We start from the raw sequence: 24,445 nt of genomic DNA on the forward strand, positions 1-24,445 counted from the left end.
TTTTTTTTTTTTTTTTTCCAGATATTGGGGATGTGTGTGTACTTTGTTTGTGCCTTTCTCATTTTCCATATCTTGTTTAGGCAAAGTGCTTAGAGACTGGGGAAACTGTGGCTATAAAGAAGGTTCTCCAAGATAAAAGATACAAGAACCGGGAACTGCAAACTATGCGGCTTCTTGACCATCCAAATGTTGTTGCATTAAAGCATTGTTTCTTCTCAACCACCGAAAAGGATGAACTGTATCTCAACCTTGTTCTTGAGTATGTCCCAGAAACAGTTCATAGGGTGATAAAGCACTACAACAAGTTGAACCAAAGGATGCCAGTGATCTATGTAAAACTTTACATGTACCAGGTATAGTTCTTCTGAATATCTTTTCAAGAAACGTAACATCAGCCAGTTGGTTAATGATACTTTAGGACTACTTCAGGTGGATAAAGATGGTGTTACTCATTAGCAATGTACAGTGGTTAAATTTGGTTTGGTTTTTTTTACCAAATCATTACAATTTATTTGGAGTTGACTCCTTGGACCAAACCAATTGGTTTGTTTGGTTTGGTTTGGTTTTCTGTGTATTTGTAATTTTCAATCAATCATTCTTAGACGCCTTCTATTTTATTTTGACAAATGCAGTATACAGAAAGTCTTAGTTAAAAGTACAAATCAATTTAGTTAACCAATCTTTCTGAAAATATTGTAATTTTAACCAATAATTATTTGCATTAATAAGTATTTAAACACTTAGATTTATTGATTTTTTATTTCGCTTTGATGCAAGTATTTAAACACTTAGATTTGTAGTTCTTCCAATCTATTTGGTTTGGTTTGGGCTATTGCGTTCTTTTGGTTTTTGTGCTTCTATTACTCGGTACTCATTAGTTTTTCTTATGTTTCTCTTTTTTTTTTCTTTTTTTTTTCCTACTGAAGTTATTCAGTTTTCCGTTGTTTCAGAAAGTCATAGTGGATGGTTCTATAGTTTTATATATATCTCTCTAAATGGTATTCTCGCAGATCTTTAGAGCATTGTCATATATCCATCGTTGTATTGGGGTGTGCCACCGGGATATTAAACCTCAAAATCTTTTGGTAAGCTGAAAAAAAACAAGAATTCTGGTCCTCATTAGTTTCTCTTGATATCTACATGTAATTTGTTTCTTCGTTCTATCAATTTATGCAGGTGAACCCGCATACCCACCAGGTTAAACTATGTGATTTTGGGAGTGCAAAAGTCTTGGTGTGTGATTTCTTCTTTTTCTTGAAATAAAAGATCAGTTGGCCGATTGTTGTCTGACTGACCAGATACAACTGTATTCTGTGTTAAACAGGTAAAAGGGGAACCAAATATATCCTACATCTGTTCAAGATACTACAGAGCTCCTGAGCTTATTTTTGGAGCAACAGAGTATACTACCGCAATTGATATATGGTCTGCAGGTTGTGTTCTTGCTGAGCTGTTGCTTGGTCAGGTAGTTGGTTGTGTGCGTTTGATATTTTGAATGTTTCTTCGTATGAGATTTTATGGAAACTAAAGCTTTTTTTTTTTTTTTTCCATTTATTTTGTATCAGCCTCTTTTTCCTGGAGAGAGTGGAGTTGATCAGCTTGTGGAAATCATTAAGGTAGTTTTGACATTTCAAATTTCTGAGTAAATATTGCAACTCATGCTCCTAACACTTGTCAATCATATTCAGTTTTAAGCTCTTTTTTCAATATGATTTAGTCTAGAAAATCCGGAGACTCGTCAAGATTTTCATGACTTATTATTATAAAGTAAAATCAATCTTTTAGAATTTTATGAACCTCATCTTCTTATCACATTTTTCTTTTCTTTCTTAAAAGAAAAAAGTAAATATACTGTCTTGCGTTTTTAATGTTATATGTTTAACTCTTGAGCCATTGATTTGTATTGGCTGGTTTTATCTTGGGTTTTTTCTTGGATGACACAAAACTGCTCTTTTAATATTGTGACTTGTGGGCCTGAGGATGTTTACCATTTTCCTCCTGCAGTTCTTACTTTATTCTTAAGTTTGTTTTAAGCTTTTTTGTACTTTTTTGTATGTAATAGAACTTGTTTTTGTAGGTTTTGGGCACTCCTACCAGGGAAGAAATTAAATGCATGAATCCCAACTATACAGAGTATAAATTCCCTCAAATTAAAGCTCATCCATGGCACAAGGTAATTGTATTTGAAAATGTTGTATGTATGTTATTTATTACTCTTTCTGAACTATGTATTTAGGCATTAATTTATCATGCAGATATTTCACAAACGAATGCCACCGGAAGCTGTTGATCTTGTGTCAAGACTATTGCAATACTCTCCTAATCTAAGGTGCACAGCGGTAAGTACCTGGTCTTACTGCAGACTTGCCATGCTAATGCCTAGCGTCTATATTTCATATTTGATGGGCTGTTCAGATGAAATGAAAGTTAGATACACTGATTCTGGTATTATCTTGATCTACTTTAAAATTCTGATGACAGTAAGTTTTTTTTCCTCGTCATCTTCTGTCATCTTTAACTTTTTTTTTTTTTCAAACTATTTTTTGATCATATATTGATGGTTCCTAACCTTGGCCTGTTTAAGAAGTTTACTTGATCATTTGTGGCTTATCAGTTACTGGCTTACTTTTGTTGTATTTGTAAATGCTATTATCGTTGATTGGAGAAGACACTCTTCTGTAGCATTGTTCCTTGTATCAGTTTTAGGTTTGGTTGTGGATGTTGGTTGATCAAATATAAGAAGGAATAGGTGGCTATAAAAGGATCCTTACTTGGGTGGTTGTCTTGTCGAACTATGTAAATACTGCCACCTAAAAAGGACCTCTGAAATTCAATCCGATATCATCGATCTTTTGACTTTTAGCCCTATGGGATAGCATAGTTGAAACTATTGTCGTCTTTATGTGCAAGACACTACCTGCTCTCATATTCTTATATATCTGCACTTGGTAATAATAAGAGTTTCCGAATTATACTGTTAGACTTAATTAATTCCTTTTGGCCCATGATACAGTTGGATGCCTTGACTCATCAATTTTTTGATGAGCTTCGTGATCCAAACACCCGACTGCCTAATGGACGCTTCCTTCCACCACTATTCAACTTCAAAGCTCATGGTATAGTCAGAAATTTTTTGTAAAAAAAAAAATATAAGTGCAATTAGTTTTCATCTGAAACTATTGTTCTAGTAGGACTGCTAATTAATCTTCTTCCTTTAATGTTGCTGCTGGTGCTGCTTCGTTTTACTAGAATTGAAAGGTGTGCCTGTTGAGATATTGGTGAAATTGATACCAGAACATGCACGAAAACAATGCTCATTTCTTGGGTCGTGAATTCGATTAGAAACGTAACCGTTTCACCAGTGGTGTTGTCTCGACAAAGAAAGCTACGGGTGTCCCAGTCCAATCTGTGCTATTCCTCCTGTTTGCTATCAGTATATCTCTGTATTACCCACTACCCTTGTTTTGAAAAGAGCAGATCTAGATATGCTCTTAATGAATGGGTAACAACTCTATCTAATGTTTCATGTGTATTGAATTTGGGTTCAAGTTTGTTAATCTGTATTAGGATTTAGATGTAGTTAAGGTGAAGTTGGCAGCGGATTTCTTGGTCCGGTTGCCCTTGACGGGACTGACTGACCTGGCTACACAGTCTTATTATTGGAAAAAACATGTGTGCCAAGTATGTATCAACCTTTTATCTCCATGTGCAGATGATGATGATGATGATGATGATGTATCTACTTTCTCTCTTGTACACTTGTATGAAAATACACTTCCATCTTCCTGCTCTTCACATCTTTTCTTTGTTCCCACACCCTCAGATCAGAAAGGGCCCCATGTATGTATATATTTTTGTTTCAATTTTATTTAAAAATTAATGTATGTGAAGTCTGTGCTAAAGCTGCCATTGTTTTCAGATGAGGCAGTGCAAGTTCCTGTCATAATTGATTGTCCAGAATCGCATGATGCTTTAGACATAATGAGTTTAATAATATTCTTGAAATTTATAAAGTATCTATACCTTGATGCTTGTCTTTTGTCACATTTCAGCTTCACAATGTCAAATTCTATTCTACTTTTATGCTTCAAGCCTTGGGATAATTCAGTATGTGCAGGAAAGACCTCACAGAAGTGAGCTATCTGAGAATCAAATTTAAATCTTACAGCGACGCTGGGTGGTGGTGACCGTGGTGGTGCTAATTCTCAAGGCTCGGTGAGCCCCTGTTTTTTCTAGCTTACTCTTGAGAAAGCCGCACCTCCATTCCTCTCCTTCTTCCATCTACGACCATTCACTTGCACTCATTAGCCCTTTTTGTAGTCTACATGGTCAGAATGAGCTTTGTCAATGAAGCCATCGAGTTTTGTCTAGCTTGCTATTGAGATTGAGAAAGCCATGCCTTGATTACTCTCCTTTCTCCATCTACCACCATTCACTTATGCTCATTTACACGGTCAGAATGTGCTCTGTCAAGGAAGCCATAAGGTTTTGCCTAGCTTGCTATTCACAAAGACATTGCTTAGGTGTAGTTGGCAAATGCAACGGTTTGTGTGGTGACGATGATTCATATCATATGGTTGATGCTTTGACAATTGGACTAAAAGTCTCACCGAAGTTCACTCATTCCTCCATTCCTCGTCTAAATGGAGAATCCTCGCCTCGGAGATTAAATAGATGTTTTTACTTTCATCGCATCCCATCCTAACAACTTTAGTGTCTTATTATTAACTTAGCACATTCATGCATGCTTTGATAGGGAAATAACCCTATTAAGCACCAAATCACCAACCGCACAGATCACAACATCTCATCCTCTTTCCTAACATAGTAGAAACATTTAACACAACATGCATCTTAAAAATCTCAAATCAAGGCATTACGGTAATTTTTTATTTGATACATATCATTCTCTTCCATGTTAGCCTTTTAAAGCATAACACCTACTCTATATAAAAGCTATGTAAATGAATTACGAAGGGTTTTAGGAAAAGTTTAAGTTCAATTCTATGCTATGAGCAAATTTGGAAAAGTAGTCCTAAAATGGGTATTTTGAACGATAGCCCTAAAATGGGTATTTTGAAAAATAGCCCTCAAAGGGTAAATTAGGAATTTAACTGAAATTCAATTTACAATGACAAGCCTCCTAATAAATCAAGTTTACAAAAATAACTCTAAAGATTGGCAATTTTAAAAAATGACCCTAAAGATGGTAAATTTAGAAAAATATCCCCATAATTAACCAAATTTGAAATATTGCCCCCTCATTGATTTGGGAATTTAGTTCATAAGATGAATTTTTTTTTATAAAACTTGTATATTTGGCGAGTACAATAATTTAGTTATTAAAGGAAAAATTGGAGATAATTACCAAAATCAAATCTATTTTATTTTATTTATTATTATTATTATTATTTGTATAATATAATATCTAAGATACAATCAAATTGACTTTAATTTTAAGAAATATGTAATGAATCATGACGTGGCTTTAAATATTATAAACAATGGTAATAATTAACCTACGGAGAGACAAATCAATACAATTTTCGTCTTTTTTTAGATAGGTAGGTGACATTAGCCATGAAAGACCTTTCGAAATATTGTGATTAAGGTTTTGCTCTTTAATAATATATTATTGTTAACTATTTGGATTTAACACTATTCGTTACCTAAAAACTTCATTGTGTTAGTGTCATCTTGAATAATATATATAGTTGATATACGGGATCTTATTAAAAGTAATCTATAATATATAAATAAAGTTTGGTGTTTTATTCTAAAAATATTATTATTAGGATTTACGAATATTATATGCAATATGACTACAAATTATTCAATGGAAGGACAAACACGCAAGATGGGAGTTCATTTTAATAAAGTAAATAAATGTTATAATAATAAAAAAGAAATATGTCTCATTCCCATTTCTCCGTCTTCGATCCATTCTTTGCTTCTATATTATTAATTAAAAACAGACAAAGTTAACACAAGCGGCCTATTAGCTCAGTTGGTTAGAGCGTCGTGCTAATAACGCGAAGGTCGCAGGTTCGAAACCTGCATGGGCCAAACAAGTTTTTTAACATTTTTTTTTTAAAAGATTCCCGTTCTATGTCCACCCACCTACCAAATTTCTGAATTCCATTTGTTTCCTCTTGGATAGAGGTTTTTAAAAAACTCCATTTGTGTGCCCCCAATTTCAATCCTCCACCATCGTCATCCATGGAGGGTTCCAACCCCCTCATCCTCAACGCTGGTTGATCGCCCTGCCTTCTTCTCGGATCCATTGGTGCTGGTAAGTCCCTATAATCAAGTTTTTTAAATTATCATTTACAATGTCACGCCTCCTGGAATCGGAATCGGAATCGGAATTACCCCGCCGTCTCAAGTTTTTTAAACCTGGTGAGCTTGACTAATCACTGATTCTAAACATGATTCCATTCTCCTCATACTTAAATCACTGATTCCATTTCTGCTGCTGCCTTCTGGTATTTTCATTACTTAAGGATTATCATCATGAACATGCAATAATAACAGTTGTTGTTGTAATTTCATAAGCTACAATGACTTTTTCGTATCATCATTTTGCTCTAGAATGTAAAGTAGTGAATATTGAGACTTAAACAACGTCAAATTTCATTTCATAAAAGGGATACAACCGCTGGAGATGCTATGCCTTCCTTTGAACATTTTCTTTCTTGACTCTGTCTTCTGTTGAAAGTGAATGGATTTTGATCTGTATTACCTTTCTTACTCCTTTCTCTCATCTATTACCTATGGAGAATATTTCCATTTGAAACCACATACGACTGTTCTTCCAAGTCATCTTTGGTATTACACTCATCCAGCTTTGCCTCTGCTACTGCCGCCATTTCATTAACCTGTTGTAGTTTCACCTCTTTGGTCTTTCCCCATAGGACAGCATATAGCCCAACAACAATCAACAATGACCCTACAACACTGAGACAACCATGTTTTTTGTTGGCATTTGAACCCAAGTTCAATATACAATATAAACTTGTGGATCGGAACTTCTAGATACTCACGTTCCTACGTATAACTTCTCTTGAAAGAAGGCCCAGCTGAAAATAGCCACGATAATGAGCAAGAAGGGGCTGAAAACTGAGGCATAGAGAGGACCTTTCTTTTGGATACTCCAGGAGGTTAGGCAAAATGCAACCCCTGAGCACGCTACTCCCTGAAAATGTAAAACTTAGTTAGAGAGGAGAAGATTATTATGGTCATTAGTATTAATTAAGCTTTTTGTGTAGGTTGTAGTAGCAAATTGATGTGTGTTTAGTTTGAAATGGACAACATCTGCGAATCCTTTGTATTGTGAAAAGAAAAGGAATCAGTAATTGAGATTTCTTCATCAGATTGTTGATGGTCAGAGATTCTCAATTCTGTTCAGGAGAAGGTTAGTTGGAGAAGGAACAATGATACCGCATAGAGAGCACCAACAAGGCGGATTGGACTTTTCAATGACCAAGCTGCAGCTGTGTTGTGCTCAATGCCAACGGCGATTGCTCCGCATTGAATGCTTGCCATGAAAGTCATGATAGCCGTGCTCGTGTAGGGAGCTGGAAACTGAGAGTTAACCCTTGCCTGCAGGAATTAACAGTAGTGTCTTAGATTTGGCTCAGCAAAAAAGAAAGAAGCAAAGTTGTTAAAGAAGCAAAGTTGAAAAACACACTGACTTGGATTACAAACCAAGCCGCCCAAGCAACAGAGCTTATGATCAAGTAGAGAGAGCCCCAGATGGCGCTGCCGCCTTGGCTGCTGGAACTTTCCCCCCTCATCATCTCGGCATACTTCCAATGAATCCCAGATTCACCCAGGTCAATGGTTTGTCCATGGTAGAACGACAGCAACATTGCCCCTCCGACGCACACAACAGTCCCAATCACCTTGGCTGCACCTGGGGTTGTCTTGATCCCCACAGATTCTTGTCTACCAAACAAGATTAATTGTATTGAAAATCAGTGCAGAAATGGGTGGCAATGATTTTAAAATGGGGAGTGAAAAGAGAAGGAAACTTTAGATACCTGAAAAGAAGAGCGAGGAGAAAAGTGGCAGCAGGCAGGACATTGGTCAATGCACATGCGATGGTGGGGGATGAATATTTTAACCCAACATAGTAAAACACTTGATTTCCTGTTGCCCTGCATGTCATGTTTATAGGTTTATAGAGTAGAATCTTCTTATATTTAGTGTTTTACAAAGCTTAGCAGTGGTTTTGCTTACCCAGTTAAGGAACACAGTAGAATCTGAAACAGGATAGGTTTTGTAATCTTGGGTCTCCCTTTTCTGCAGTCATTTGTTTGTTAATAGTATATATATACACTCTTAATAACTCAAGTTATGAAGTAAAATGAGATGTAAAAAAGTAGACATACCTCTCAAACCAATAAGCACAAGGAGCTATGGCTATGGTACCAAACATCTGCCTGTAAGCAACTAGAACCATTGGATTCATCCCAAACTCCATGGCTAACTTTGATGTAATATTCAAGCCTGCATACAGGAATTGGACAACCACCATAGCCAAGAGTGGCAACAAATCACTACCACCAGCCATAGCTCTCTCTGTTTCCCTTTCTCTTCCGAGGCTGAGTGGTTTGTGAGAGTGGAGAAGCCATTTTATATAGATGAGGAGTGAAGAAGAAGAAGAAGATGATGATCAATAACAGAAATTTCTAAAAAAAAAAAATCTATAGCGTTGAAAAAAGCAAAAGCTAACCGTTTAAAAGGTGGAGAATGATATTAAGATTAATATGTAGAAGGAAGGGTATGGGTAGGCCATTTTGCATGGCACCAAAAACAGAGCTTACTGCTTACACCATAAAAGCAGCCTTAAATTTTGTTTTTGTCCTCTTAGGCCTCATCAGATTATGTAACTTCAAGCAACTGATTTCTTTCCGCCACCATCCCCATGGAATCTGGAACATTTTCTGCTACTTGCTTCATCATCTGCCTTCTCCTAAGTCTTCCTCTATATGTTTATTTATTTATTATATATATATACTTTATATTTTTCATCCCTCCCCTTTCAAACTTTCGACCCTTGTATCGATCTTCTAAGTCTTATCTGTTGCCCATTTGTTCAAAACCGTAAAAAGTTAATCAAAATAGTGAAATTTGATGAAAGTTCAGGTATCTACATATTTTACGCAATACTTTTTATCATTCTCCTTTTACTTTCAATCCATATATTGATCTTAGAATCTTATTTGGGTTCCTTTTATTTTCATTATCTTTGAAAGTTATAAGAAAACTGTTAACATGGATGAAAGTTCAGGTTTCAAAATATCTGAGAATCAAACAAAAGAAAGTTGGGGTCGTGAGTAGATGTTGGTGTCCAATGATATTTTCCTTTTAAACCCAAAAGATGAAGCTTTTGCAAAAGGAAAATGTTAGGTTGTGGTACCAAGAAGCTCCATATTGTGATTGGATTTTGTAGAAAGAAGCAAAATTGATATCTATTTGGTGAATCTACGTATTCATCAATCTGCAATGTTGGGCTTTGAAGGAAGAGGAGTTCTTTAGTTTTACGTTCCCCTCTTTCATGCACATGAATTATAGGAATACGTATGGGACTTAACATTAGTAATGAGATTAATGGACTTCTTTTACTTTTGTCCCTTTAACAAAAATTTTAGGTTTTACCTATTTAATTGTCGCTCGTAATGTAAGCGTATGTGGCATCGCATAGGATAAGTTTGTATTTTGGTGAATTCAATAAACAAGTGTTTGCATCTAAGAATATAAACTTTGACCCGTGTTTCTAATTCAGTACCGTTTTATTTCAGTAAAGTTGCTTCTTTTGTGGCAAAACTTACAAAAGAACAAGAAAAACCCTAAAATTGTTGAAATAAACTTTAGGCATCCTCTCTTAGTTTGAATCCATTATATACGGTGAGAGTCTCATTTCCACCGTACTCAACTTTTTGTTTAAGTTGGGCACCATTATTGATTGTGTGATTTGTTACTCCTCTATTTGGATCATTTATGACCTTTAGCGTTGCAATATATGCATTTGGAGTTTGATGGGCTCTAAGGAAGCTTAGGATCCCAATATAAAGTCCCAACAGTGTCAGTCTAGGCGGACCATCCAAGACTTCGATAGAACTAGAACACGAAGAACTAGAACACGAAGAACTCCTGGTTTAGAACACCCAAAATCCACTAGGATCTTAGATAAGCCTCTGGACTTAGGGTTAACCCCCAATAGCTTAGCACCTAGACACGTGGTATTTAGCTTCATGTTGGATTTAATTTAGTGCATGTATGTAGGTTGTTTAGTGAGTATATTTTTATATTCTTTCTTGCTACTTTGGATTTTTCATATGGTAGCCGAGGAGCTGATTGAGAGCGGGAGCGTTCTAGAGTTGTGTTGCTATAAAGGATCATATCAACCCGAGTCTTCTTTTTGTATTGTTGTATTTTCTCTTAGTGTGTTCTAGTTCTTGTTTATTTTGTATGTTGTCCTCCCGAGTATTGATCTTATAAATATTTACTACTATAATTAATTTACGTGTATGTATATCCTTTGACCATTTTTCCCAATCGCTGTCTCATGTTTTAAATAGAAAAGTTTTATTGAGTTTTTTTTTATAAGTCTTGTGTGGCTTGAACCTCTTAAAACCTTCTTTTATCGAGTTTTTTATAAGTCTCGTGTCAAGGTCTATGGCTCGAGTCTTGAAAAGTAGATTGTTACATGTGTATTCTATATCGTCTTATCGTTCTTCTTCTTCTCCATTGAACTATTTTTCATAGATTTCAAAACTCAATTGTAAATTTATTTTAATCCGAAAAAAAAAAGCTATGAATTTTTATAAATCTCCCGTCTTTCTCTTGTTTTACCTCCTCAAACTTAAAATTAGTATTTTTTTTATCTTCACATTTTACTATTGTCCTTCATTGTAACACTTCAAACAAGCCTGACATTAGGTATAATTTATAGATGAATATAAATTTTAAATGTAAAAAAGATTTTAAAAAATCTAAAAAGTCAATTATAACTATCTAAATATATAAACTTTAAATATTTCTTTAAAATTTGCCGATATTGTAATGACTTTAGATTTTAGCTACCTAAAGTCGCCACAGTCCTTCTACAAAATATAATTCTTAAAATATTATCTTCAATTTTATAATTTAAACATTATCTTCAATTTTATAATTTCAACATAAATATAACTGTCTCATTGAAAACATGGTCATGGTCTTATGTGTATTATCTTCAATTTTATAATTTAAACATTATCTTCAATTTTATAATTTCAACATAAATATAACTGTCTCATTGAAAACATGGTCATGGTCTTATGTGTTCAAAGCATAATTCAAAAAAAAAAAAAATAACTGTCTCATTGAAAACATGGTCATGGTCTTATGTGTTCAAAGCATAATTCAAAAAAAAAAAAAATAATGATAATTAATTAAAAACATCAAATGCATAATAATCTATTCTAACTTAAGTCTAAGAAATTAAATATGTTATTAGTCTATATATGTGTTATGGTCTCTGATTGCGATGTCGCTTAAGTCTAAGAAATTAAATATGTTATTAGTCTATATATGTGTTATGGTCTCTGATTGCGATGTCGTCGTCAACCGTATAGGGGCGCTTTGCCTTTATTTGAAAATGATGTAGCACATGGCAGAGTATTTCAAAAAATACTAAGTAAGTGACCCACTATAAGGGACATGAAACTGCAAACACATGCAATAATATTTTAGGAACCTATCATTAAAACACCCTAGAGGCAGCTTCTAGTCCGAACTAAATTGGATGTGCAATACTTCCCTACACACGACTCACACATGCAAGTGTGAATCCCTAGGCGGTTCGCACCCCCCTGGACCCATCATAGTCGAGCTAGTTGTTCGAAGCAACGTTCGAAGGTCAGCAGACCCCTGAGTGACATGCACGACATGATTACCATCATCATCGTAGCATACGCGTTCGTACTCATCATTGTAAAAGGGGAAGTATCCCGATGCTTATGTACATACAGAAAAGCACGAGGTCCCTATGATTTTTTTGTCTTTAAAACATCTTCATAACACAACCCTAATTCCATTTTTATATTACTATCAGTAATATAGATGTAGTCTTCATTCTTTCATTATTATTAATACTAACTAGGGTTGTGTCTTGTGAAAGTCATCTTCTTAATATAGTATTTCATTCATAACATGCTTCTCGTCTTAATATGGAAAACAACATCATATCAAGGAAGTAACATCATGTACGTCATCGTTTTAACATGCATTGTCATACAACGTCATCATAATCATCGTAAAATGTCATCATATAACTCATACACATCATCATACATCATAAAGGACACGTGTTGGTGCCGCTAGGCATGTGTCGTCATGCATCAAACAATTACCTAGCCTATCCTATAGTAAGGTCACTTACTTGATTGGCCTTAGCCGGCATTTCCCTACTTTCGATTTTTCTAAGTTTTCGCTCTTCAAAGTTGCTCTAAATGTCGTCGAAATTCGTTTCCTATTAGATTGTCTAGTTCCTCTCGTCAGTATTTCACGATTCTAATTTAAATTCAACTTGAATTTATGAAATAGAGCATATACTCTCCTTAGTTAGGGTCAAAATCTGCTCCAAGATGGTAAAAAGAACATAGGGATTGGTATCAGAATTGTCAAACTAAGCCGTTTAAGTTGTTTTTGAGCCCAAGGAATACACGGAGCCAAGTCGAGCCATGTAACCGAGGGGTTCTTTTTGCTGCAAGTTGACATGTGGTGCAATAGGATGTTGACGCGTGTGCAGGCTGAGTCGGTTCGCAACGCGGTGCTGGGCTGCTGCAGGTGGGCTTCGAGTAGTTGGGCTTCAACGTGGACTGTTAGGTTTCGGGCTGCAGGCATTGCAGGTTGGATTAGGTTACACGGACACGTGGGTGTTGGGCTATTGAGATGGGCTGCAGACATTTGTGTTGGGCCGTCACGTTACGAATGCGGTTGCGGGTCGAATTAACCAGTTCGGGTCTGACCCGGTGGATTCGTTTTCTTCACCCGATTTCCAGCGTGGTTTTTTATTTCCTTTCTCTCTCCTCTCCACATCCGTTTCCGTCTTCTTTCGTCTTTTTCCTCCTCTACCTCTCTGTTGAAACGTACCTTAGATGTGTGTACAGATGTCAACGATCTCTTTCGTGTCGTGGTTCTTCCGTTTTAGGCTTCGTTTCGCGGGTTTGGACTTTGCCGGAATACTTCGTCAAACCTCTCTCTCTTGATCCCTTTCTCTCTTATCTCATCCTCTCACTCACACGTGGCTTCATCTATATGATGGTTTCGCCATAGCACCTTGATGAAGGTAACATCCCGGTTGCGTAAGGCTTTTACTTCATAAGGCTAGGATTCTTATGGGCTTTTCTTCATAGCTTAAATCTTCATTAAGCTTAAGGGGCTCGTATTCTTTTACATGGATAGGGTCTGTCATGCCATTACCTCCGCATTGATATGTGAAATATATTGTGTACCCTTGAGAGGAAGGGCAGTAGGGTTAGTTTATATGCCATGAGACCAATTCGCTCGAGAGTTTTGAAGGGTGCAATGAATATAGGGCTCAGTTTGCCTTTACACTCGAACCTCAAAACACCCTTCATTGGTACCATTTTCAGGAATACTAGGTCCCCACTCCAAACTCTAAGCTCCTATGCTTTACATTTGCATCGCTTTTTCTTGTCTATTTTGAGGGGTATGCATCCTCGCTCTAATTTGCTGAACAACCTTATTGGAGACTCGAACCAACTCGAGTCCCATCAGTTCTCTATCGCCTACTCCATCCCAGCATAATAGGGATCTACACCGTTTTTCATATAAGGCCTCAAACAGTGTCATCCCAATGGTTGCTTGGAAGTTGTTATTGTCTGAAAATTCCGTGTAATTTGGAATCCCAGCTTCCCTTAAAATCTAGTACACAAGCAAGTATAATGTCCTCTAGAATCTAATTTAAACACTCAGTTTGACCCTTTGTTTGCTGGTGGAAGGTAGTATTGAAGTTGAGAAGAGTTGTAACAGCCCAAAAATAAATAAACAATAAACCAATAAAAAAATTATTATAAATAAAAATTATTATTATGTAAAAAAAAAAAAATTAATTAATAAATAACTAAATAAAAACAATTATTTTTTATTTCTCTCTCCCCTAACCGTAGTCACTCCCCCACTAATCTCTCCTCAACACACCTGCCAAATGAAACAAAAATGAAAAATGCCTCACATAAAATTTAAAGGAGATAGGTTTGGAGAGATATCAAGATTTAAATGGGAGGGAGAGAGATTTGAGATTTGTGGGTAAGTTATATATCCTTTTCTTTTATCCAATTATTTAGTTTCATTAAGCAATTTACTCGTTAGAAAGATGTCATAATCAATAACAGAAACAAAATATAATCAATTAAATTTGCCAAAATAATTGCTAACCTAATTGAAAAAGGTAACAAACAAAAATAAAAAGAAAGGATTAAGCAGATTTAATTTATCAGAATTTCTTCTCTAAAAACAAACATAATTACCATTAAGTTTGGCTAGTAAGAGATATTTTGATAGAAAGAGATTTTACATTTGAAGAAATGAGTAGTTTTCCTTTTATTTTATTTAATGATATTAGGAGACATCTCCAGGAGGGATGGATAATTAAAAGGAGGGAAATAGAAGAGAAAGGGAGTTAAAAGGGTATTAAACACCGTAACAAAAAATAGAATATCTGGGAAATTTTAATGGGAAATTTTAATGAGTATTAAATGGTTTGTATGAAAATAATACTATAACAAACATATATAAATATTTCAAGACCTAACTCAGGCACGTTAGCATGAAGTATAACGCATGGGTTAACATAAATTAGAGAAACAATTTTGTAGAAATTCAAACTTGAAACTGATGTCATGAGCTTACATAGGTTGACTTGAATTTCAATGGACTTTCATTAAGGATAACGACGGAACATCAGCCTAAGCTAACCAGGCAAGTGACCTTACTATCGGCATGGTTATATTTGATGTTGACACGCGCCCTGTGGTTCTGCACGTGTCATATATATTGATATGTGTGAATTGTCTGTGGATCGATATGCTTCCTAAATGTTATGTATATGTTATAATATGGGAATTGTATGATAATAATTATGGTACGATGTGTTCAAGTATATGTTTGAGATGGGACAAAAGAAGGATACACAAAACGAAATGTAACGATAGGAGTAAAATACGTTCATGAAACGTTAAGGTTAGGTTGCATGTAACGACCCTAAATTTTACCTATTTAATCTAAGGTCATTACTACACCTTGAAATGCGGAATATACATTAAATGGGCCATGTTCATAAATGTGACTTACACTCGCCTTTTATTACCCTATGAAAGAGAAAATGATTACAAGGGAAACAAAGGAAAAGAACATTATTGAAATAAAGGAAAAGGAACAAAACCGAAATGAATGTCTTATACTACCCTATGGTTTATTATGCAAATACAATTCAACCTATACTCACCTATACTAATGTTGCAAACCAAATTCAACCTATACTCACCTATATTAATGTTGCAAACCAAATTCAACCTAGACTACGAAGTGAAAAAAAAAAAAAAACAACTACCCTATGCACGTGCCATGGTCCCGGGGTGTACGATGTCGCTGTCGATGTCACATGGGTGCCTTGCCCTTATCTGAAAAAGTAAAGTAGCACGAGGCTTGAGTATTTCTAGAATACTCAGTAAGTGACCCCCTATTGGGGTTATGTAACATTCACACGCAATGAAATGATGGGACCTATCGTTTCGTTTTCTCTATGGTGATGTCCTAATGGGTAATCGTGGACGTGTACCATATACTCTACACATAGCTCATACATGCGAGTATGGACTCACTAGCTAGTTCGCACACCGCTGGGCCCACTTTCCTTATTCGGTGGGCATACTTTAGGAGCCCCTTATGCCGGGACCCGTTAAAACTAGTAACCGTCACGGCAGCGCTATGCAAAACATAACGATCGTTGTTCTGCCATTGGATGTACGCGTCCGTAACCTCGTGATGGGATAGGGGTATCCCCCCAAATGCATGAACACACAACATGCATGAGGTCCCCACTAGTCCTACATTTATCATTAATGAACATAACCCCCTATCACGTTTCATTCTTACATGTCATTCTCATTTTCATTTCTTTACGTATCATACATATTCCTAACGGGGTTATGTTTCCATGCAGTTTACCGTATTTCATGTCATACAATTCATGCTGTTTACATTCAAATATTCCATACAATCATGCCATAATCATTCAAAAATAACATATCGTCACATGCATAACATATCACATCAAACTAAGCAGCATACATAGTATACATTCACGTTCACATGATTACGTACTTAAGCACAACCAACTAGCATACAATTTAATGACACGTGCGAATCCCCGGGCACGTGCCAACAAACAGCAATTAACGCGTAACCTACGATGGGTGAGCCACTTACCTGGTTAGCTTAAGTCGTTGTCACGTATATATCCTTAATGAAAGTTCGATTCCGTCTTTTGAAATCCAAATCAACCTATGTGAGCCCATGACATCCGTTTCAAGTTTGAACTCTGTAAAATTATTTCTCTAATTTACATCCGTTTCAAGATTAATTCCAAATATTATAAAAATAAATAGTATAGTATAAAATATATTATATATTAACTATTATTAACTATAGAATTCGTTAAATCTATATATAAATTATATAAAAATAGCGTAGTATTAATAGCCTAGTATAATAGGCTAGCTCTGCACTGAATTGGGGATAAAAAAATGCGGATATAGTGGTTCTATCCTCCCCCTTCTTTTCTTTTCCTCCCATTCGGAAAGAAAAAAAAGCTAATATTAATAGTCATTAATTAATAGATCATGCCCTCTGATATTTCTTGTTTTATTTTTAAATTCTCTCTTCCCTCTTTGTAATTATTTTCTTCTGTAAATAGATTTTGAGTTCCTGTAAACATTTTCAATTCTGTAAATAAGATATTCCTCTAATTCTATATTTATTTTCATTCTGACAGATATTGTTGGCCAATTTTAATCGATTGTTTGGCTACTATCTTACTTTTGATATGCAAACTAAAATTTTATTGATTCAAACCTTATTTCCTATAACTTCCAATGCTAACAAAAAAATCTAATTAATTGAAGATGAGATCTGATTATAACATGATCTAGTAAAATATGAAAGAAGATTTGATTCTAGATTTCTTATAACCCTACTAGAAAGGAAAAAGAAAATCTAGGATTTTACCGTAATAACAGACCAAAATCTCTCAAGGTAGATTCATAGGTATGTGCTTGCAATTGGCTCATAGAGCACGGCAGAAATCAAACTCAAGTCAAAGGGCGTTGGTGTAGTCAGCTTCCCTACTCATGTTTCGGGTTGCTAAGGTTAGATTCTTGAAACAACAGTCCTAATAAATCATCATTTTACTTTTTCCTAAATCTGACATTTTTTCTAAAATCTCTTAAGGTAGATCTGCATCATATCCTTAAACACCATTTTACTTTTTACCAAATTTGACATTTTTTCTATTTATTTTTGGATGAACTGTGATAGGGTGGGGTTGAGGAAAGAGGATGCGGTTCGGACTAGAGATTAGTGGAGAGAGGTGGGCAAATTTTTGTAACGGAACCAAAAAAAAAAAAAAAAACATGATGGTCGTCGGCAGAGCCGAAAACTCCGGCGAACGCCGGAGTTTTCGCTCGCACACGACCCACAAAGGACGGCCAAGGGCTGGGATGCCACAAATCGCATCCCCGACCTTCAGCCACCCTGAAAGTACCTGCAAAGAAACGAAAACGGTAAGGAAAAAGGAGAGAGAACAGAAAACCGACGGAACTCCGGCGAAGCCGAACCGTACGAATCGACGTCGAAAACCCCCATTTCACACCACAAAAGTAATCCCAGAACCCTTTACACACATCAGGAGTAGGTTTTAGATGAATCCCGCACGCTGAACACCGTCGGCAAGGAAGACGGAACGGCGGACTTCCGAGCTTCTCCAGATCTGGGAGTGCGAGGCCCTTACCAACGAAAATCTCTACCAAAAACAGGGTTAGGGTGAAGGATAGGCTTGGGAACGGGGAAAAAAAAAAGGGGGAAAAAAGGACGTCGGGATGACGTTGTCGAGGAGAGAGAGAGACCGCCGGAAAATCGCGCAGGAGTCGGGCGAAGAGGACGAAGTCCGACCCAATATCCAGATCCGAAAACCCGAACCGAACCCCGTCCCTTCGGTTGGCCCAGAACCCACGTTACCCGCAGCCCAAACACCCGGCCTTCACCCGCGAGCCGACCCATCACCCCGCGGCCCGTCACCCGCGAGCCGGTCCATCACCGCGCGGCCCATCACCCGCGTTCGACCCATTAACCCGCGCCTCGACCCGAGACGCTTGCACACGCATCGCCCTCTGATTGTGCCACGTGTCACGTCTGCAGCGCGGCTCCGGTGGCTTCATCGGCTCGGCGGCGACTCCTCGGCTCCGGCGGCTTATTCGGCTCGGAAAACCTGTTTCCAGTCCGTTTGACACCGTTCCGATCCACCCGGACCTGGTTTTGGCCCTGTTTAAGGTAAAAGGGAACATGTTAAGGTCGTATTTCACAAATTCCAGTTGGAAATTTATTATTATTTGTGGAATACTAACGGAAGTGACTCATGAACCAAAGGAACCAACCACCAACGGAAGTGTAGAACGTCCACGAGGAGCTAGGAGCTTACGTTATATTCTAGGGAGTACTTCGGCTAAGGCCTACCAAGTAAGTGGCTCACCCGTTGTAGGTTACGCATTAATTGCCGTATGTTGGCATGTGCCCGTGGGTTATGCACGTGCCATTAAATTGTTTGCTAGCTTAATATGCTTAAGTACGAAATCATGTAAATGTGAATGTATGTTATTTATGCTGCTTATTGGATGTGATATGAATGCATGTAACGATGTGTGACCCGTGTACGATTATGGCTTGTTGTTTGAGTATGGGAATGTGATTGAATGAATTGCATGACATGGAATATGGTAAATTGCATGATACATAACCCCGCTAGGAATATGTATGATATGTAATGACATGTAAGCATGAAAACGTGACGCGGGGTTATGCTCATTAAATGATGAGTGTAGGACTAGTGGGACCTCATGCATATTGTGTGTTCATGTATTTGGGGGGATACCCCTATCCCATCACGAGGGTACGGACGCGTACATCCAAATGGTAGGACAACGATCATTATGCTCTGCATAGCGCTGCCGTGACGGTTTTAGTTTTAACGGGTCCCGGTGGGCCCCCAGAGCATGCCTACCAGCTAGGGACAGTGGCCCAGCGGTGTGCGAACTAGCTGGTGAGCCCATACTCGCACGTATGGGCTGCGTGTAGAGTATATGGTACACGTCCACGATTACCTGTTAGGACTACACCGTTGGGAAAACGAAATGAAATGAAATGAAACGAAACGAAAAAGAAACGAAACGGAACGATAGGTCCCATCATTTCATTGCATGTGTTTGTCGCATAACCCCGATAGGGGGGGTCACTTACTGAGTATTCTAGAAATACTCAAGCCTCGTGCTACTTTACTTTTGCAGATAAGGGCAAGGCACCCATGTGACAACGACGACGGCATCGGACACCTCAGGGTCGTGGCACATGCATAGGGTAGTTGGTTGTTTTTTTTCCATTTCTAGTATAGGTTAGAATGGGATGAAATGTATTTGCATAATAAACCTTAGGGTAGAATAAACTATTCATTTTTGGTTTTGTTGCTTTTTCCTTTCTTTCAATAATGTTTCCCTTTTTCCCTTGTAATCTTTGTTTTTGAGGTAATAAAAAGGCGAGTGCGAACAACATTTATGAATAGGGTTCATTAAATGTATATTCCGCATTTCAAAGTATGGTAATGACCTTAGATTAAATAGGTAAAATATTAGGGTCGTTACAATTTTATTTTTATTTTTTTTTGTAAGTAATCCTTTTTAGTTATTTAATTATGAATTTTTATTATTTTTATTATTTTGACGTATATATTTTTTTATAATTATTTTTATTTGTTTATTTATTTTTATTATTATTATTATTATTATTATTATTATTATTATTATTGTTATTATTATTATTTTGGGCTATTACATTGCATACCGGAGTGATATGGATAAGAGAGATTGATGGAAAAATACGGTTAGGTTACGGGTAGAAAGGGATAGGTTTGTGATAGATTGATAGAACGATAGCGTTAGGTTAAGTTCTTGTGATGAGATGACTAAGGTACGTTCACGTAATGATATGTCTATGATACTACATTTTTCAGGTTAAGGCAAGGCATTCCTGTACGGCTGACAACGACATCACAACTCGAGACGATGACACATGCATAGGCTAGTGGTATTTATTTTCTTAGAGTTGGGCTAGAATAGAATGTTTTTAACTTAAACTCTTATTCGTTTTATTTAGTCTTTTGTTGTGTCGTTTTAAAGATGTTTTCGAAACACGTAAGTCCATGGTTATGTTTTAAGATAAAGGTTATGTTTTATGGAATTTAAATGAAGTCTTCCGCATTCAATGTTTATGGTACGTATACAGTAGCGACCTTAAATTAAGCAGAAAATTTTGAGTCGTTACACGAGTACCCAACGCTTTCTAGAGTCCACGCAAAAATGATGATGTAAAACATGAGTCTCGATCCGATACTATCGACATTGGGACACCATGCAACCTCACTATCTCTTCCACATACAGCTGAGCCCAATTATCGACTATATATGTTGCTTTTCCTGGTAGGAAGTGTGCCGACTTTGTCAATCTGTCGATAATTGCCCAGATTATCGTATAACCCTTTAGTGTTTTGGGTAATCCTACTATGAAGTCTATGGCTATATTTTTCCACTTCCACTTCGGTATACTCAAGGGTTGTAACATCCCCGCCGTCTTTTGTTTAGGAGCTTTTACTTGTTGACATACTAAGCACTTGCTCACAAACTCTGTTATGTCTTTCTTCATAGTTCGCCACTAAAAGTGCTATTTCAGATCTTGGTACATCTTAGTACCACCTGGATGCATATCAAATGCCGAGTTATGAGCCTTTGTCAGTATCTCTTTCCTTAACTCCTCAATTGCTAGGACACATAGGCATCCTGTAACGACTCGGGAAAGAAAAAAAGATATATATATATATATATATAATAAATAAATGAAAACGAGAAAACGAAAAAAAAAAAAAAAAAACCCAGTCGCCGGAAAACCCGCGAGTTTTCCGGCGACCGCCGAGTTTCGCGGAACCCACGCGAAACGACGGCCACAGCACGCCCACCCTTAGCCCAGCATCTTCAGAACGCCTGCAAAGGGAGAAAAGAGAGAAAAATTTCGAGCGAGAGAAAGAGATTTCGGACAAACGTCGGCGAAGTGTTCAGTTTCTCCGACGAGCCCTCAAATCACCCTTAAACCGACACCAAACAGCCTGTTACTACCGTAAGAGAGATCTCTAACGATAGCACAATAACTCGGGTGCATTTGGTGTTATTTCGTAAGCGTCGTCGTCGGTTACCGAGGTCGGAAAGTTAGGTTTCTTAATCGATTCTTAGATCTATGGCTTTTAGGAGCTTTTAGGCCGCAAAACTCCCAAAAAGGAAAGAAGGACGACGAACAAAGAGAAAAAGGGAAGGAAGAGGACCGAAATCGGCAACGGAAACGCCGCGGGAAGGAGAGAGAAAGCTCGCCGGAAAATCGGCCAAAGTCGGGTAAGGAAGACGAGATCCACAGATCCGGGTCAACCCGAACCCAGAACCCGGGAGAGCCAGCCCGTTCCTCCCTTGGCCTCTGCCTTCGGCCCAGCCCAACTACAGCGGCCCAAACCTCAAACCGGCCCAGAAGCTACGGTTTAGTTGAACCAACCCAAACTAGACCCACGGTCCAATTGCGCCGGCCTGCAAACCAAACACTTGCGGCCCAGCCCAGTAAGCTGAGGCCCAACGTTTAGCCTTGGCCCAGTAGCCTTCCACAGCCGCGACCCGAACCACGACCCGAACCGGACTGCGACCCGCGCTTCGACCCGACACTACCGCCCGACGTGGCTTTCTCTGCGGCTGCCACGTGTCACACAGCGGCGCGGCAGTCCTCGGCTCGGCTCGGCGCAAACGGCTCGGGCTCCCTCCGGTGACGCTCCGACGGCTGTTCGGCTCGGCTCACCTGTTTTCAGCCCGGTTTCCACTATTTCGACCCTCCCGAATCTATTTTCGGTCCCGATTAAGGTATCTGAGGCCGTTTTAGAGCTGTATTTCACATTTAGTAAATTATAGGTAAATTAATTGTGAAATACTAACGGAAAGTGGTGAACGGTGTGATAGGAAACAAACCCCAGCGAAGTAGGAAGCAGCTCTCACGGAACGGGAGCTTACGTTTAGCTATTTAGGGAGTACTTCGGCCGAGGCCAACCAAGTAAGTGGCCTTACTATAGGATGAGCTAAATAAATTGTATGATGCTTGATGATATGTGCCGGTTTATACATATTTTGTTGAGTGACGCTTAATATGTTTGACGCACGTTGTGGCATTATGATGAGCATGATGATTGCATGATTTTTACCTTAATATGATGATGTTTTCCATATTGAGCATGCTAGATAATGATGAGTGCCATATTGCATCATGTTGTTAGATCGACGTAGGACACAACCCTAAGAGCATGAAAATGATATTAATATAAATATCCACGATATGCGTTACCTAGGGTAACAAAGAGATGAGACTAGAGGGTTGTGTCAGAAGAGACATTACGATGGATTTAGAGGAACCTCATGCATTTTGTATGTTCATAAGCATAGGGCTACTTCCCCTAGAGATGATGAGTGCGGAACCGCACCTTATGATGAGCGCGAATGCGCACAGGTGCGAAAGCACACATATGAGGGTGTTCATGAGGCGCATGACACTATGGGGTTCCGCTGACCTCCGGACGTCGCTACAGATTAACTTGACCAGAGGATCCAGGGGGTGTGCGAGTGCCCTGGGGACTCACACTCGCACGTGTGAGTCGTGTGTAGGGAAGTACTATACATCCAATTTGTCCGAGACTGGAGGCCACCCCTAAGATGATTAGAGATAGGTTCCTATTCATGATTGCATGTGTTTGCATTAGCATGACCCCTATAGTGGGGTCACTTACTGAGTATTGTTTGAAATACTCAGGCCGTGTGCCACATCATTTTTTAGGTAAAGGCAAAGCGCACTTGTACGGAGGACGGGGGCATCGCGAGCAGAGACTATGGCACGTGCATAGGGTAGATTCATATTTAAATTTCTAGTCTTAAGTTAGAATAGGTTGTTTTGCATTTCATTGTTTTAAATTATTTTGTATTTGTTTTTGTTTCTCTAAATCTCAGTATTTCATATTTAAACACGTAAGACCATGGCTGTGTTTTCCAGAGAAGAAGTTGTTTTAAATGTTTTTTTGAAGTTTACGTTATCAATTATGTTCATGTAAGAGTTATATTTTCGCATTATAGATGAGCATGAGACGTTAGTAGCGACTCTAAGTATGTGGAAATTTAGGGTCGTTACACATCCTTAACACATTAGTCCGTCATTTGAGGATTTTGAGAATCCATCCACTAGACTCTCTGTTAGCTGACTCATATTCTTATGTGGCCTAAGGTCCTCTCATTGGGAATTAGTAATCCTTTGTCTAAGTGTGGGTTATACGGTGAGTTGAGCCATCTATGCTGACTCCTTAAGTCGCTATAGCTTGTTAGCTCACTCGAATCTTTTTTGTACTCGTATCTCGCTGGTAATGAGGGCCGCCGACAAGTGTGTTTTCTTTCTACTTAAGGAATCAGTGATCATATTTGTCTTTCCAAGATGGTACTGGATGTCTATATCATAATTCTTCACGAGTTCCAACTACCTTCATTGCTTCATATTCAGCTCTTTCTGGGTGAAGAAATATTTCAAACTCTTGTGGTCAGTAGTGTAAATTTCGATTTTCTCTCCATACAAGTAGTGTCACCAAATTCTTAATGCGAACACTACTGCGGCCAACTCTAGGTCATGTGTGGGATAGTTCTTCCCGTATTCCTTTAATTGAAGAGATGCGTATGCAACAACCTTGACATGTTGCATCAGCACACATCCTAGTCCTTTCTTAAAAACATCGTTATAGATCATGTACCCTTTTAAATTCTCGACTCTTTCAACAAAAGTGTGGATAAATATATATGGAATGTGTAGAGACAAGTTTTAAGAGAATTTGATTTTGTTTACTGCCTAAGCCAAAAAGCTAAAAAGTTCACTACCTTTCCTCTCAAATTGAAGACATAGAATGAAAACCTTATCTCCCAATTTTTTTTAATAATTTATATCAATTAAATTGCGAGGATCTATCATTATTCTTTAAATTTTAGTTTTATTTGTTTAT

At 37.8% G+C, this 24,445-nt stretch overlaps 2 protein-coding genes, 1 long non-coding RNA gene and 1 other non-coding gene across 7 annotated transcripts in view; 3 read left to right on the top strand and 1 right to left on the bottom strand.

The window, feature by feature from the left end:
• LOC111437759 (shaggy-related protein kinase gamma) overlaps nt 1-3,795 on the top strand; it is a 6,850-nt gene extending 3,055 nt beyond the window's left edge. For 2 of the 4 annotated variants that reach the window (XM_023075819.1, XM_023075820.1), the window contains exons 8-13: nt 1,325-1,465; nt 1,566-1,616; nt 2,078-2,173; nt 2,256-2,339; nt 3,014-3,116; nt 3,250-3,795. In XM_023075819.1, coding sequence (XP_022931587.1) covers nt 1,325-1,465; nt 1,566-1,616; nt 2,078-2,173; nt 2,256-2,339; nt 3,014-3,116; nt 3,250-3,332 — 558 coding nt within the window. In that variant the 3' untranslated portion in view covers nt 3,333-3,795. Of the gene's footprint in view, nt 1-50; nt 354-1,010; nt 1,086-1,176; nt 1,234-1,324; nt 1,466-1,565; nt 1,617-2,077; nt 2,174-2,255; nt 2,340-3,013; nt 3,117-3,249 lie in introns of those variants that run through there. The other 2 variants (XM_023075821.1, XR_002709485.1) reach the window with 2 other exon arrangements.
• Nucleotides 3,796-5,990: 2,195 nt separating this feature from the next.
• On the top strand, nt 5,991-9,781 carry LOC111437761. Its single transcript, XR_002709486.1, has 2 exons — nt 5,991-6,292; nt 9,296-9,781. It is a non-coding gene; the product is annotated as an uncharacterized LOC111437761 (long non-coding RNA).
• TRNAI-AAU lies at nt 5,993-6,066 on the top strand. The gene has a single exon. It is a non-coding gene; the product is annotated as a tRNA-Ile (tRNA).
• LOC111437760 (WAT1-related protein At1g09380-like) lies at nt 6,521-8,593 on the bottom strand. Its single transcript, XM_023075822.1, has 7 exons — nt 8,394-8,593; nt 8,242-8,304; nt 8,043-8,159; nt 7,695-7,947; nt 7,441-7,602; nt 7,044-7,195; nt 6,521-6,957 (listed from the first exon to the last, which is right to left on the bottom strand). Exons 1-7 carry the CDS (start codon nt 8,573-8,575, stop codon nt 6,768-6,770), a joined length of 1,119 nt encoding a protein of 372 aa, XP_022931590.1. The 5' UTR covers nt 8,576-8,593; the 3' UTR covers nt 6,521-6,767.
• Nucleotides 9,782-24,445: the final 14,664 nt, after the last annotated feature.

Source organism: Cucurbita moschata, unplaced genomic scaffold, assembly GCF_002738365.1.
Source record: "Cucurbita moschata cultivar Rifu unplaced genomic scaffold, Cmos_1.0 Cmo_Scf00066, whole genome shotgun sequence".
In the NCBI taxonomy this organism is placed as follows: Eukaryota; Viridiplantae; Streptophyta; class Magnoliopsida; order Cucurbitales; family Cucurbitaceae; genus Cucurbita; species Cucurbita moschata.

Excerpts from the sequence above, each read along its gene's own strand:
- LOC111437760 (XM_023075822.1), bottom strand. The coding sequence starts at position 8,575 with ATGGCTGGTGGTAGTGATTTGTTGCCACTCTTGGCTATGGTGGTTGTC. Across the intron at positions 7,948-8,042 it reads CTCCTCGCTCTTCTTTTCAG|ACAAGAATCTGTGGGGATCA; the intron begins GTATCTAAAGTT and ends CTTGTTTGGTAG. Across the intron at positions 6,958-7,043 it reads GAGAAGTTATACGTAGGAAC|TGTTGTAGGGTCATTGTTGA; the intron begins GTGAGTATCTAG and ends TGGTTGTCTCAG.